We start from the raw sequence: 15,175 nt of genomic DNA, 5'->3' as shown, positions 1-15,175 counted from the left end.
CTACAGCTTAGGAATGAAGTTTACAGACTTTACCAGCATACCACTGTTTAGACAATCTTGCCACTATCGGTTTTTACTTTGTTATTGAGCAGAACAAATCTTTTGGCATGACAACCAAGTCCTAGAGAGGAACCTTGGACCATTCAAGATCCCAGTGGCAAAATAAGAAAGGTACAAGGATAGGCATGTGTTCCCTGGAAATTTCAATGTCAGCAGTTATACAGTAGAGGAGGGGTTTCTTATAGACATATGCTCCAGAATACTGAAAGAGACAAGGTGGGCCTGACATGACTGCAACAACTGCAGAATATTTTGTTTTGCAGTAACTTCCCTTCCTTACTTTGTAATCTGTGTGATATATTGATTGTTTTATCTAGCAAACTCACATTTTTCATACACGCTGTTTTTCCTTTTAAAACAAATTTTTTTTTTTATTTCAGTTTGTGTTTATGTCCTTTTGGGTATTGTATACGTACAATCGAGAACTGGTTTACCCCAAGAGCCTTGATGGAATCATTCCAATGTGGTTAAATCATGCTATGGTGAGTAAAAAGCCTGACTAGCGCCTAGAACACACAGACTTTTGCAATGAATGTTCCACTGTTGCATTGTTTATCTTTCCAAAAGGGTTTCACAACTGCCCCCCTCCCTCCCCCCGTTGTCTATTTAAAGCCCATATTGAGCTGTATGTAATGAACGGATGCATACACTATAATTGCCTAAAGAAGCCTTTTAGCACACAGGGAATGTCAGTGAATCATTGTTTGTCAAGCCTCTTAAGTCAATAAAAAGATATGTAATCACAAAAAGAAAACCTTCTAGGTTATTGCAGTTCAAAAAAGAAATTGTCTCTGTAAACAGAATGCTCTGAAATACAGAATGGTTGGGAATACAGCTAAGCACTTGGTAATTTTTAAAAGAGGTGAAAGAATCAAAGAAAATCTGACAGCTCATAAGCTAATGCATGCACAGCTCTGAATAGCTGAACTGAAATGATTGTTTACAGATTTCTATAAATATATTCCAGAATCCGCCTTCAATTGCCATAGCTGTTTTTATGATGTGTTGAATAATCACATACTTCTCATCAGTCAAGTGTAAGGATGCTGACAGTAACATGGAAACCGTGGGTGGTTAGTAAGGTCATGGCAGCCTCCTGGGGCTAAAGGGAGGGAAGAAGGGGAGAGGTTCACTGCCAAACTGAATCAGAGGAGCCCAAAAATATAAAATAAGCATACAGACGTCCCAACCTTGTTTCTCTCAAGATTCCAGTTTTTAAAGATTTTTCCAACTTGATAACTTTGCGACACACTGCAGTTCCTGAGGCCTTTCAAGCTAAATGGAACTTTCCAGATATTTCTGACAGAGAATATTTGTTAGTTTTTTTGTGCAGAATGAACATATATGCCACGTGCACATTAGTGACATCCATGTGATAAATGGCAGCCATGATACACTTTTGACCCTATCACCTGCTCTCTGCCCACTAATCCAGCTCCACTGGGACTACTGCTGACATTCCAAACCTCTGAGCAGATACGAACAGGCACTATGGTTTTTTCAACTATCCATTATGGAAAATTATTCTTTTTCTCCTCAAAATTACCCTGGTCTCAGGTCCAGGATTTTGGACCAGCAATAGTCTAGTTTAGTATCTAGTTCAGTGCTAGATTTTGGGGTTTTTTAAATCTCAGTGCATAGCTGGGAATTTACCCTTCTCCATAAGGCAACTTTTTGTAATGGTCTAGGCAGATTGAGAGGTGCTGGGGTTTACACTGGTGACATTATTACATGTGGGGAAACTACATGCAGAAGTCTCTAAAATGTATTTGTTATATAATTTCTCTCTCCTTCCCAGGCCTATACAGATGGACAAACAATACTAAGGGAGCCTAGCTTTTACAGTTGGAGGGGTACAAAAATAGTAACAGTGAAATGTTTTTAAGCTCTACAAGTTATCTACGTTTCCCCCCTTCTGTAAATATTCAGCATATACAGAATACCTGACAGTCTGAGGTGGTGATAAGATTTTATTCACATGATGTAGGATGATCTGCGTAACTCAAAATCTGCATAACAAAATTGGATGACTTGGCTCACCCCCCTGCAAATAGCGTGCTGGGAAACCTATATGCAGCATCCCAGACTCAGTTAAAAAATGATCCAATCTTGTGAGTGTAACTGGGATGTAACTGCCATTTAACTTATGTTTCCAAATCATGCTACAGTCAGGGGCATGTTTCGGTCCCAACTAAACTACAAAACATAACCACGTTTTCACTTTGTCAGGGCAGAACTGCACTGAATCTGGTTGTTGAGTCTGCAATAGATGTCATCTTCTAGTGCATCTATGACAAGCTTCCTCCCGATCTTCATTTAAGGAGTTCCCCAAAATACACATTTTAGGAAGCATTCCAGCCACTGCACAGTGGTCACCCAGCCTCTCGGTGACTGACTACACACCAGCTGCCTGTCATGTAATGTAATAACCGGCCATGCTCACCTTACAGCACTATATAAATGATTAATATTACTAGCAGTGCTGCCAAGTTGTGGGAGGGGTGTGGGGGGAAGTTTCCTTCCAGTAATTCTAGAATCCAAGATGTCTGCCAGAAGTGAATTAAGAGCTCTGAAAAGATCATGGTCACTGAAGCATGGGTGAAGTGGGGGAGAGAGAGCCTATGTGAGCATTATAAATGCTACCAGCATGTAAATAAGGCTTTTAAGGCTTCATAAACAAGCCATGTTTCTTCCTTTTGATTCAAGATGTCCACTGTAAATACTGTGGGGATCTGGGGAGCTGCCAGATATTTAACGGGACAGCACACTAAACATCAATTGGCAGGGAAAAGATCTGATGAGGTTTTGTTTTTTTTTCCCTTCCACATGAACGCTGCTATATTTCACAGGTCTAAGGTTAGCAAAATTTCATATAGACTCTAGTGCAATATCTAGCTGGTTATGGGGGAAAGATATTAGTTTTGTTAGCTAGCGATGGTTCTTGGATACATCAGTTATATATAAAGGATATATCATTTACAATCTGAGTATTTTAAACAAAATCAATAGAAGAGTGGCAGACACCCAGATCCACAAAGGGACTTGGGATACCTAGAAAAAAAAATCACAGGAACAACACTGCAATCCACAAAGCTGGAGTTAGGGATGCATGTTACCTATACAATGCATGGGAAGAGAGAGGTACTTAAGAATGAGATCCACAAAAGCGAATACTCTAGGTAGGGAGCTGCCTAGACAAGACAATGGAAGAGGACAATCAGAGATAGTGTAAACTAAGCCCCGCTCCTCTCTGAGAATTAGAGTTACGTGCCTAAATCCAGGCTGCAGGAGGTATTTATCTCTACTTGTCATCCACAACCAAGAACCTCTTTCCTGGAGTCAGGTGGCCTAAATGCCCAAATCATTTCATGTGAAAATGGATTTGGCACTTGCCTCACTCCACATAAAATGGCTGGAGGAGGTGGATGAGCTGCTCCCTGTAAAACTTTTAGCCCGGTTATTAGCGCACTCACCTAGGATGTGGAAAATACAGGTTCAAGTCCCCCTCTGCCAGAGGGGAAGAAAGGATTTAAACAGGGGTCTCCTGCCTCTCAGAAGAGTGCTCTAACCACTATCCTCTGGGACATTCTGAGGTGGGGCTCTCTGGGTCTTTCCTGTTGATGCTGTTCCACTATGCATAAATACTTTAAGAGTTACAGGAGCAGAAAGAAAGAGCACGACTCTGTTGCCTGGTGTTTCAGGTCCCCACCAGGGAGGTGGGAGACTGAGGGTCCAGTCCCCCTGGGCTAATGACTCTTTTAGTTATTTATAGCAGGGGTGCCAGACCCTCAGGATTTAGTCACTTAAAACTGGAACTTTGGGATCTAAGTACTGTTGTGGATCTAGACCAGAGAGCTCCCTAACTACGTAAATAGGAAAAGCATACATTATGTGTGACACTGATCCAGAAAGTGTTAAGCAATTAGCAGGCTAATTGACACAAATTCAACCTTTAAGGACATATTAGAAAAGTAGAAGTGGAGAAGGTGCTACGTGGGGAGCCAGGAGATCAGGGTTCTAGCCTTGGCTCTCCTATTGAGTCTTATGCAATTCATTTGACATCTGTGTCTCAGTTTCCCAATCTGTAAAATGGGGATAATTATGCTTGCCCATCTTTATAAAGAGCTTTGAGATTTATGGATGAAAACCACTACATAAGTAGTGTTATTTCATCTAAACAAAAGTTTTTAGGTGGAAGGTGGCTCAGATAAAGCCCATTTTGGCCCATTCTCTCATTGAAATGGTTTCTTTCTGTCATGATGTTCTGTTTTCAAGCTATATCTGGATCCTACCCAAAAAGCCATTACTTGCTACATACCGTTTAAATTGAATCACATGCATATGTTAATTGTAATGGCAGTCGAGGAGAACACTGGATTTTTAAGGGGCTGACAAAAAGGAGAATTATGGGTCATTCAGAATCATTAGTTTATAGAAAAAGAAAGAAAATATGCAACTATCCATTCAGTTGCATTCACAACAACCATAAGTATATGTTTTTCTTCTTTAATAAAATAGATTATTTTTCTTTTGGTCTGCAAAACATTATCCTTTTCAGTTTTATTTCATATTTTACTTTCTTAGACTATAGGCAAGTTTTGGTTTAACAATACACTTGCCTAAATGATTAATTATTTGTATTACAGTAACTCTTACAAGCCTCGACAGAGATCAGGATCCCCTCGTGCTAGGCACTTTACAGACACACAGTAAGAAACAAGAGCTGAAGAGCTTACAATCAATTAAGACATCGGGGTGGTGGGAGGGAACAGAGGCACAGAGGAGAAGTGACTTGCCCATGGGTCACACAGCAGGTTAAATGGTAGAGCTAGCAATTGAACTATGTCTCTGAATACGTTGTCTGTTGGAGCAAGCTGCCTCAATGAATGACAGCTGAGGAGTATTTGGGCGGACTGAGGGTAATACAGAAAGCAAGGGAGAAGAACACAGGACCAAAAGAGGCCTCACCTAAGTGAGCCATCGTTGCTTTGGCAGCATTACCAATGTAGACAGCTAGAAGGATTCACAATACCAGCGAGGCTTCCCATGCTTCTCCTCATCTAAGGGCTTGTCTACATAGCTCTTGCTTTAACTACACTGTATAGTTAAAGCAGTACAACCCCACCCTAGGGGGGACACAGTTATTCTAGCATAAGGATGATTTATACTGGTATAGCTTATTCCTGGGGAATAAGGGAAGAAGAACTATGAAATTCTGGTATAAGGCATCTTTACACAGATGATATCCACACTAGGGGTATAACTTTATCAGTAAAATATCACACTCCTAACCAACAATTATAAAACTGTTGCAAAGTCTGTGTGTACACCGGTCTTCATTCAGTGCACTCCATCTGGGACTATTATTTTTCAAAAGAATATATTTACCCATAGGATATAGACCTGGGCATTTTCAGCTGCATCTCTGACATCTTAAGCTATTTCTCCTGCATTAAACACTTAATATTTCATTTAAATAGGCAAAGAGATAAACGTTTCCATTTGCTTGCATTTCCAACTATCCTGGTTTTAAACCCTCTGGCAGCTATGGACATTTATATGCTTCCCCTTATATTCATTTGTTAGCAGAAAAGAAGAATGCCAGTGTGAGGGTAATGGTGCATTAAACTAATGACCACACACATTTAGTTGCTAAGATGCTTGGTTTTCCCACAATGCTTTATAGTTTTCAAATGTTTCCATTTTTGTTGACATAAATACTTTCTCTCTGAGTAAATGGGGTTATTTCACTGATGAATGTTAAGACATTGAATCCTACTTGACTTCTGCTATTCCAGAATGCACAAGTACAAGCTCCCTTAACCCCGCCACCCCCACATCCGACTGGACAGCTGGAGACAAAATTCCACATTGGAAGATCATATCATTTCAGTCTCCTGTCAGCTTCAAACTGCAATACGAGCTTTACCAACTTACTTGTGTATTTAATTTCAGAGCAAATGTTAATGACAATTTTGGCTCCAAAACTCACTAAAACCATTTCATAACAAACATTCAAATATTAAATGAGGTCCATGTTTTCAGAAATGCACATGTGCAAAACTGTGTGCACTATTGCTACAAATTCACTCACTTGACATTTGCACATACAACAACTGCAATGATGCACGCATGGTAACATGGTGTGAAATACGTACATGTGTTTCTGAAAATGTGGGACTCACCTAGCTCCCTTCACTCTTTCATAGTGAGCATCACTGGACCTGGAAAGGGAAGAAACAAGTTTGTTTTCCGACATGTTAAAGCTTTGATGAAATTTGACTGCTGATCAGCTTAAACTCAAGCAATAGCTACCCAACTGTATTCATGACTGGCTAAAATAGCAGAGCTTTTTGTATCTCCTGTATAGATTGAATATCTAATCTATTTTATCTAATCTTTTGGTTTCCTGGCAGTGCATTGCTGCTCCAGATTGTAAAAACCTAAATAGTAATTCTGAGAGCAAAACCGTTTATTTAACAAAGTCTTTTAATCAAGGCATTTTACCATTAAGAAATGTAAAACAATAAATGAACTGTGCAGTTTAATACTAATAAAAAGAGAATGGAAAGTAAGGGGAAAAAATAAATATGGACAGATTACAGAGTAGAATAGCAAAGGTGAAATTTGAGAGAAGACAAAAATATAGCGGAATAAATCAAATGAGGGAGTCTGTGCCACCATGGGGCCAAGAAAAGAGAGAGAAAGCAGGGATGGAGAAAAGCACAGGGAATAGTAAAACTACACAACAATGATGGTGGTTGGGGGACTGTTTGGTACCATCACGCAAGGATATTAAGGGGTAAAACTCTTTTTGAAAGCCACACACACTGGTAAAATCCTTCAGACCATGGGACTTTGCCTGTGTACGAACTGAGTTAAAAACTAGGTAAACACCTCATAATTTGGCCTATGAATATTAGTCTTTGGGCAATTGTTTTTTGTCCCCCAAGCCAACACTGAAATTGAGGCTCACCCTTTGCTTTCTGTAACATATTGATGCAGAAGACACAAATATGAGTATCTACAAGTGATACAGAGCTGTTAAGCAGACAATCTGTTCTTAGGATTTGATTGGAAAGAAGAGAAATCAGGAGGGATTTTCGAAAACACTTACAATTGGCCTAACTCTGCTCCCATTGAAGTCAAGTTAGACCAATACTAAGTGCATGTGAAAATCACACCTTAAGGCTTGGTCTACACTTAAAAGTTAAGTTGACATAGCTGCATTGGTCAGGGGTATGAAAATCTATAGCCCTAACCGACATAGTTATGCAGACATAACCCCAGTGTAGGCCCAGCTATGTCAGTGGAAGAATGCTTTTGTCAGCGTCACCACTATTGCTTGGAGAGGTGGTGTTCCTACACCAGTGGAAAAACCCCTTCTCTTGGTATAAACTGTATCTACATTTTGGAGTTAAGATGGCATAGCCCTAGCAACCTAGCTATGGTGATATAGTCTCCATAAGCAGACAAACCCTCAGTTCTCAAATATTCATGGAAAACAAACATGAAGGGTGAGTAAATATGGTTAAATGGAAATTCCCTTTAGGAAACAAATATCCATAGACAGCCATCCCACTATCTGCTCAAATCTGGGGCTCTGATCAAGCAGGAAAAGGAAACACATGCTTCATTTTAAGTATATGTGTAATCCCAGTGATTTCAATTGAACTACTTATGTGCTGGAAGCTGAGCATGTGCTTTAGTAGTTTGTTGGACTGAGGCCTAAATTCCCACTCACTACCATTCACCTGGCTCTATAAGCATGTATGTTCAAAAAGAAAAACAAAACTAAATAAATAATAATAATGATGATAAAAGAAAATATCAGATAAAACAGACATTATTTGAAATTATGTAATATATTTAGGAAGTAAAAGCACTGCAAGTTCTTAATTGTATGTGCAGAAGAGACAATTTACCATAGTTCAGTTCATGCACAGTAAATGCATCCCAGAGAACGACAGAGAATTCAGAGGGAAAAAGACAAAAGTCATCATTTCTTGTTTTAATAGAATATGAAAATGTCCCAGTTTAATTCTTATGCGATGGAGACCAGTCAGTATGCCAATATTTCAAATGAAATTTGAGTCATACTCAGGAGGAAGTTTCCCTGTATTAATAATTCAGTCTTCATGTGTAATGTCAAGATGGTTATTTTTACTATAACTTATGATTCCTTCATGATATTATCAGAGTTTTTAAAATGATTTAATTCTTGTACATTTGTCGTGTAAAAGTCAAATCCAACTTACTCTAAACAGACGAGTCATAGTATAATAAAAGGCAAAAAGGTTATGGAAAACTTAATATCTTATTGCCTTTATAACCTGAGCTGTGTTTCCAAACACCTGACCATCGGATAAAACAGCTGAGAGAACTTCATGAATTCTATAGATTTTAGCATTCCATTCGCCATTCTGCAAAAATTGCAGAAACTTTAGTTTTTCCACTTAAAATTCTGCTGTCCTAACAAAAGGGGTAAACTAACAAACATGCAGGGGTATTATTTAAAATAGGAATTAAATTAAATTAAAACAAAAACAACAAATAGTGAAGTTTTCTGAAAAGGGATGAATAAACTCATTCATTCATTCAGTTCATTGATAGACAGATTAGTACACACCATCATTGTTTTAGCCAGTGACTTGGGGATTTTTAACCTCAGAATGAAATAATTTCTTTCCCTCTGTGATAATTATTTTGTCAGTTTCCCTGTTTACAAGTGAAACTGAGAAACTGTTAATTGAAACACAGAATGAATAACTGCTTCCACCCATTTTTGCGAACATTATGATTTGTGTCAATTCAAACGTAATTATTAGATATCTTTTCAAATCAAGAAGCACAACACATATATTTTTAAATTTGCTTCCAAACAAAGATTGCACTGATTAAAATAAATGTCAGATTAACAACACCGTTGGGTTAAAATTGGGTTTATAATTGTCTTTCATGAATTGTGGTGTTTAGTGACTAAAGACTAATATTAAAAATAGCTAGAATGAGAGCACACATTTTCCACATGAAAATGAAAAGTCTTTAGAGACCTTACATCTAGTATTAGCAACCATGGTATATGGGCCATCACTAATGTCATCACTGAAGTTAGCTTTCTATCAGCCATGCAAGGGAATTCATTTGGAAAGCTAATTGAATGTCATTGACAAGGACACTCTTTGCAATAAGGGACCAATCATGCCTGCCTTTGGTATTCGCTGTATAAAAATGAATCAAAGTGAACTAATTTACTCTTGTGAATGTGCTCCATTATTCCTTGTGAATTCCATTGTAAATTGCTATTAATGGAGACAAACTTTTGATGGGGTTCATAAAACGTGTGCAAACACCAGCACGCTTTATGATAACAGTATTGTGATGAAAGGCTCTCTGTCTGGCTTTTTGACTGAGAATCATTTTCTTGCCTTTCTTGTGCATCATAGTGATGTGCACACATGTTCGGTATGACTAGGACATATACAATGTGTATTCAAGTTCAGGAATGAGGAAGACAAGAAAACAAAAATGTACATACCCCCACCCACCCAGATTTAGACACCACTGTAAAAGAAGAAGCCATTTGCACACCAACAAGTTTCACTGGTCCTACATAGAGCATTCCTGTAACATACATAATGATCTCTCTTTATCTGTCCATGATTAAGGGGATCATGTTTTCAAAATTTAAAAAAACACCTGTCTTCTGTGGCAAAATGTTTTTAGGGTCATGAATTATTCACAGAGCACAGAGTATACTTTTTAATAAAACATGCGTTGGTGCCACTGCTTCCGGCTCCTGACTCCATGTGTTTTTTAGAGTGAAAGACTTCTTCCCCCAGTAACTTGGTGCTCTGAATGAACTGATCATGAACTACTCAAAGTGTTCACATTCATTTTAACCAGCTTTGATAGTGTCCTAAATTCATTTGATTTTCTCTTGACTTTGAACACTGCTCTTCCCACTGAATGGTTATGCCAATGAATGGGTCCTAAAAAATACAGAATATGTTTTCCTCAGTACAGTAATATAGCTTGAACAAACAATTGTTATTGAAAAAACAAATGTTTCCAAGGATGAAATGTAAAGCTAGGACATTGTGTGTACCGCAAAGGAATTTCCTGGGACACTGGGGGTTATGTGAATTACTAGGACATATGACCATTGATTGGCTGAAACAGAATAATAAGGACTAAATAACAGTTTACCATCATTACATTCCTCTCTGGGAAGTATATTGTTTTAAGACAAACTATTGATCATGTACCTAGTCATTGGCTAACACAGAGTTACATGACCATGACAACCTCAAATAGGAGATGTCACTAACTCTGTAGCAAAGCTACTAGCCCCTGTACCAGATAAATGAGACATTTGAACTTATTCCATACATAATGCAGCATTTGGGTGACAGTCTGCTGCTTTCTAGGCTAATTAGCCATATCAAGGAATGCAGTAGTGGGAAACCAAAGCAGAAGAGGGCGTCAAAATCAAATATATATTTTTAATGAACACTTCGGAGCAGTCTAACATACCTAGCACATTTCTGAGTAAGAGACATAATTATAAGGACTGTGAGGAAATGAAATCGTACACACTGAAGACCTTTTTCCACCTAAGTTTATCCTAGAACACAGCTGGACCTCTGCTATTAACTGAGGAGGTTGCAGGACTCTAGAGTATGAGATAAAACAGAGAAAAGTCTCAGCACTGACAGGGAGATGAACTTTGTTATCTCTACCTTCTAGAACACAGTAAGTGAGACTGAAGGATATTTAGCAACAAGACATGTGGGGCTGAATAATGGCTGCTGAGACCTGGTGTGCTAGGGGTATTTGAGAGGGTGCCGAGAACCACTTTTCAACTAAGTGTTCCCTTGCAGGATGCAGCCATAATTGTCTTTACCTCTTAAAAAGCATACATATATAACTCCCAAATATGTGCCAGTAAAACATATATATCATACCATGCCATCATGTACTCTATATGGGCCTGATCCAAAATCCACTGATATTAATGGAAAGATTCCCCTTGATTTCAATGGACTTTGGTCAGGCCTTAAATGCCATATACTATAGAACACAAAAAAAAAAAAGATTAACGCACCGTGTTTGCTGCTGCGGTTTTTCCACATATTCTATCCATAAAACCAATTGTTTTAGTTACTAGGAGCCCAACTGAGCAGGCCTTGCTGTGGTTGCCTGCTGCTGTGCATTGAACAACTGTTTTCACTGAGCTGTTGACAGTAACACGCAGAGCTTTTTCCTGAGTAGTTACACTTAACTTAGAGCCAGAACATGGAAATCCCCACAGGAAATTCCTCTCTGAGACTGACCCAAAGCTGGCCTGTATGAGGGGAGGGGAAGAAAATGCCTTGAAACCGGGAGGACCTCAGGACCCTCTGTGAGAGGCCAGTATCACCCAAGTGGAGACCCTGTACTCCAGCAGCCCACTGCATCCCCAACTCCCTAGAGCGTGCCACGAAGGATTTGCGATCTACTTGTGGCAGCTCCCTATGGCAACTCACAAAACTATTCATATGATATGAGGTTGCATCAGCTTTTTTGGTTAATTTCTGTGGCTCTGGATGTAGTAAGATACATCTCCCGCAAAGCTCTGCCCTCAGCCTACCCACTCCTTCCCCAGTCTGCCTCAACTCTACACTATACACAGGGCCTGGTTGTGGGAACACAGCCATTCGGGTGCTCAAAGTCCCTTTCTGTACAGACAAGTGGAGATCCATGGGTAGATACGAGGATGTATTTATGATCTGAAAGGCCCTTACAACACAGCAAGGTGCAACCAGTTCAAAGATCTCTTCCAATTTGCATTAGTCAGCATTGAATGTCACCTTCCCTCATGCTGCCCATTCACCTAGCTTTGTTACATCTCTCTGAAGATGCTCCGTCTTCTCTAATCATTATTAACCTAAATACATTTTGTGTACTCTGCAAGTGTTGTCACCTCAACATCCACACCATGTTCCAGATCATTGATAAATATATTTAACCATCACCTGTCTGGAAATGGAACTTTGGGATACCATGTGCAGTGTTGGAAACAGATTCTTTACTTCTCTTCCTGCATGTGTGTCTCTTTGTAGCTTTTGAACTCACAACAGTGCTTTACATTCCATCCCATAACATTTTCCCCCAAATTGGTTTTTATTTAATAATGAGTTTAAAGTATTTTCCTGCACTCTCCAATGACTCAGAAATGACTAAAGATATTTACACTCAATTTACCAAAAGAAAAAAAAAATCCTCTCTGGGCTTAAATAAAACATGGAGAGTCTTTCTGAAAATGCCAACGAGACTTTCCTTCCCATCTCAAAGTAAACAATGATAGAGGTCACAAAATCTTTGTACTACTGTGTACATAGGGATCACTACAACTGTCCCCGTACATCTGATAATGCAGTAAATCCCTACTGTATCCATAGCAGTACAGAGTTCTATAGTAGCACCTCATTACCATACTTTTTACTGCATAAAAAAAAACTTTCAGTGCTTGCTCGATCATGGGAATTTACTCACTGGCAAAATGGCGTGCATCTCTGTGGCATTGTATAGTGTTAATCAATAATTTGTTTGCAAGTATGCACATATTTCCCTAAGTGTTTTGGTTAATTTGGTTAACACAATACACTATTGCCACTCTGTGACATATTCTGTTTTCTTCCCAGCATACTATTGTATTGCCACTTGCTCTGCTGGAGATCTTTGCTACCCCTCACCGTTATCCATCGAAGAAGAGAGGACTGGTCGTACTAGGATTTGTTTCTGTTGCCTATCTCAGTTGGTAAGAATTATGTATTATAACCCCTTGGATTTTCTCTTAGTGGCCTACTCTGGAAAAGGAGGCAAAATTCTGTATTTAGAGGATTCTTTTCCCCTAGAAGAAAGTAAGTGGAATAATCATATTATGACCTGTATGGAAAAGCCATAGGGGAACCTTTTTTAAAAAATAAATAAATAAAAAGAATCCCATGATTTCCCCTGAAAACGAGAGGCCAAGAGGACTGTTTCCAGCTATGAGTTCAGCACATCTTTTCAAAAACAAACAATGCACCTGAACCCATCCACCATATCACCTGCTATGCCAGAGTCTCTCTTGAAAGACAAGCTGTATTGAATTGTAACAAACCATAAGGTGGCTTGGGATGTCCCTGGCCTCTCTCTTCCAGTATAGGGGGTGTGCCCATGGGAAAGGGGGCCCGGTCAGAGAGAACTCTGGCTGCTGGAACAGCTCCTTAGGACTATGGGCAGCTGTCAAAATTTAGAACAGCTTTGAAGGTGCTCTAACTTGAATCTCAGCCCTGGACTGGCATCTGATGACTTCAGGATTTACTGGTGGTGGGGTGATAAAAATACCTTCCTGAGCTGCTGAATGCAGAAGGGCCTGATTCAAGTGTCCGGCCTCTGGAGTAGAAGATTCAGAAGAGAAGAAAAGATGAGGATAAAGTGGAGAATAAGCTTGTTTCTCATGCAGATGTGGCATCTTTCTGAAAAGGAGGAAACACTAAGAAATTCTTTGTTTCTAGTAGTTCTTATCTATGGCAGTGAACACATTAGTTTGAATGAACTTGCTTTCGTCGTTAAATTATTTGCCTCAATCCCACTAAAATAAAACCCAGAATATAGTATAAACTGAACAGATAAAATGCAGTCACAACCAGGCCAACTATGGCCAGACCTAGTTCTAGTCACATCATACACTAGCGGTCTCTCCCAAAGTCTCCTTTGAGCTGCTGTTGTCTTCAGTTTCTAGTACATCATAGTGCTCCGTAGCCATTTGCGTGGGGGCCCAACAGCCAGGATATCTGTTAGCCATCCCTCGTGTCATCTTCCTAGGGTCCTGTCCCTGGTACTCCAGTTCCCTGCTGTTGCATGTGCATTCTTGCCAATCTCCCTGTGGGTACTTTCTGCCTTCTGGAGGCAGCACAGAACCTTTCATTTTACTCTCTTCACTTTGGTTTCCAGCAACATAATGAACTGAATGATCAACTGGAGTTAGGCTCCAAACTGCTATTTAGGCTCCTAATTTCCTTTGAAATCAATGGAAGTTAGGAGTCTAAACAGAAGTTAGGAGCCTAATCCCTTTTTGAGCATTCAGCCCCAAAGTTTAAATTTCTGCATCCAGTCCCCATATGCGCTCACAATTTGTTGTTGTTGCTTTCACTGATGCTGCAGAACTGTCAATAGTCCAATCATGTGGCCCTTACGCATCATAAGCAGCATCTTTAACACTCCCCTTGCCTCCATATCTATGAATTCATTTGGTCCATTTGCCACGTAAGGTAGTGGATTAGCCAGGAAAGCAAGTGACAAGTCAAGCAGGGCAGCCAGAATGACCTCCCACTTCATGTGCCTTCCTTCAAGGTCTGGCTTCCAAATGGAGGATTAATTGTGGAAATTGATTTTTGCTGTACTCAAAAGTGGGAGGTGGTTTTAAACCACCGGAGACCACCATTTGTGGTAAGAAACCTGGCAGACATGTTAGTGAATTCCTGCAGTGATGGATTTTGATACTCATTCTCACGCTTAGTAATACGTTACTCTACAAGAAGTCCTCTTGAAATCAATTTAAAAATATCAAAAACCTGGTTTGTAATCTTCTTCCCTGTCTTAGAATACCAAAGCTGTATCTCTGAACTCTTGTGTTATCAAATTTTAGACCTTAAAACAGCCTGCCCTTTTCCATTTCAATTGTAAAATCAATATGACAGCAAAGAGCACAGCAATATAGGCACTGATCATCAGAAATGTATCTTAGGCTATAAAGAAGAAGAGATCATGCCACCTTTCTAAGCTCTGGAAACAAAAATAATCATATACCGTGTACTTCATCTTAAGCATAAATAAATACAAGTAAGTAAATTTAGTGTCTCTGCTCCATCACTTTCTAGTAAGGTGCCCACTTCAGCTTGATGATGAATTAAAACATTTCAGTTCTAGTATGTGCTATATACCTGGGCTCAGCTTCAGTTCATGACCTTTTCATTTTGAAACAACACTATCTCAAATACCTCATTTGCACCAATACCTTCCTTTGCCTTTCCAGATCTGACATATCTCATTGAATGCCTCCTCGGAGACTACTTTTCTTCCTTCA

General features: G+C 39.4%; 1 protein-coding gene and 1 long non-coding RNA gene across 4 annotated transcripts in view; one reads left to right on the top strand and one right to left on the bottom strand.

Moving 5' to 3' along the window:
• Positions 1–15,175, top strand: part of ADTRP (androgen dependent TFPI regulating protein) — a 39,626-nt gene that overhangs the window by 9,538 nt on the left and 14,913 nt on the right. Inside the window, exons 3-4 of the mRNA XM_067568339.1 lie at positions 441–542; positions 12,747–12,862. Of these exons, the coding sequence (XP_067424440.1) occupies positions 441–542; positions 12,747–12,862 (218 nt within the window). The remainder of the gene's footprint in view (positions 1–440; positions 543–12,746; positions 12,863–15,175) is intronic.
• LOC137166567 (uncharacterized) overlaps positions 1–15,175 on the bottom strand; it is a 74,623-nt gene that overhangs the window by 51,330 nt on the left and 8,118 nt on the right. For all 3 annotated transcript variants that reach the window (XR_010923730.1, XR_010923729.1, XR_010923731.1), the window contains exon 2: positions 6,246–6,284. This is a non-coding gene — a long non-coding RNA (uncharacterized lncRNA). The remainder of the gene's footprint in view (positions 1–6,245; positions 6,285–15,175) is intronic.

The sequence above is a fragment of the Emydura macquarii genome, unplaced genomic scaffold (assembly GCF_026122565.2).
Source record: "Emydura macquarii macquarii isolate MOO-44397 ecotype Brisbane River unplaced genomic scaffold, CSIRO-AGI_Emac_v2 contig_2890, whole genome shotgun sequence".
Taxonomy (NCBI): Eukaryota; Metazoa; Chordata; order Testudines; family Chelidae; genus Emydura; species Emydura macquarii.
This window is presented reverse-complemented; position numbering and strand designations above follow the sequence as displayed.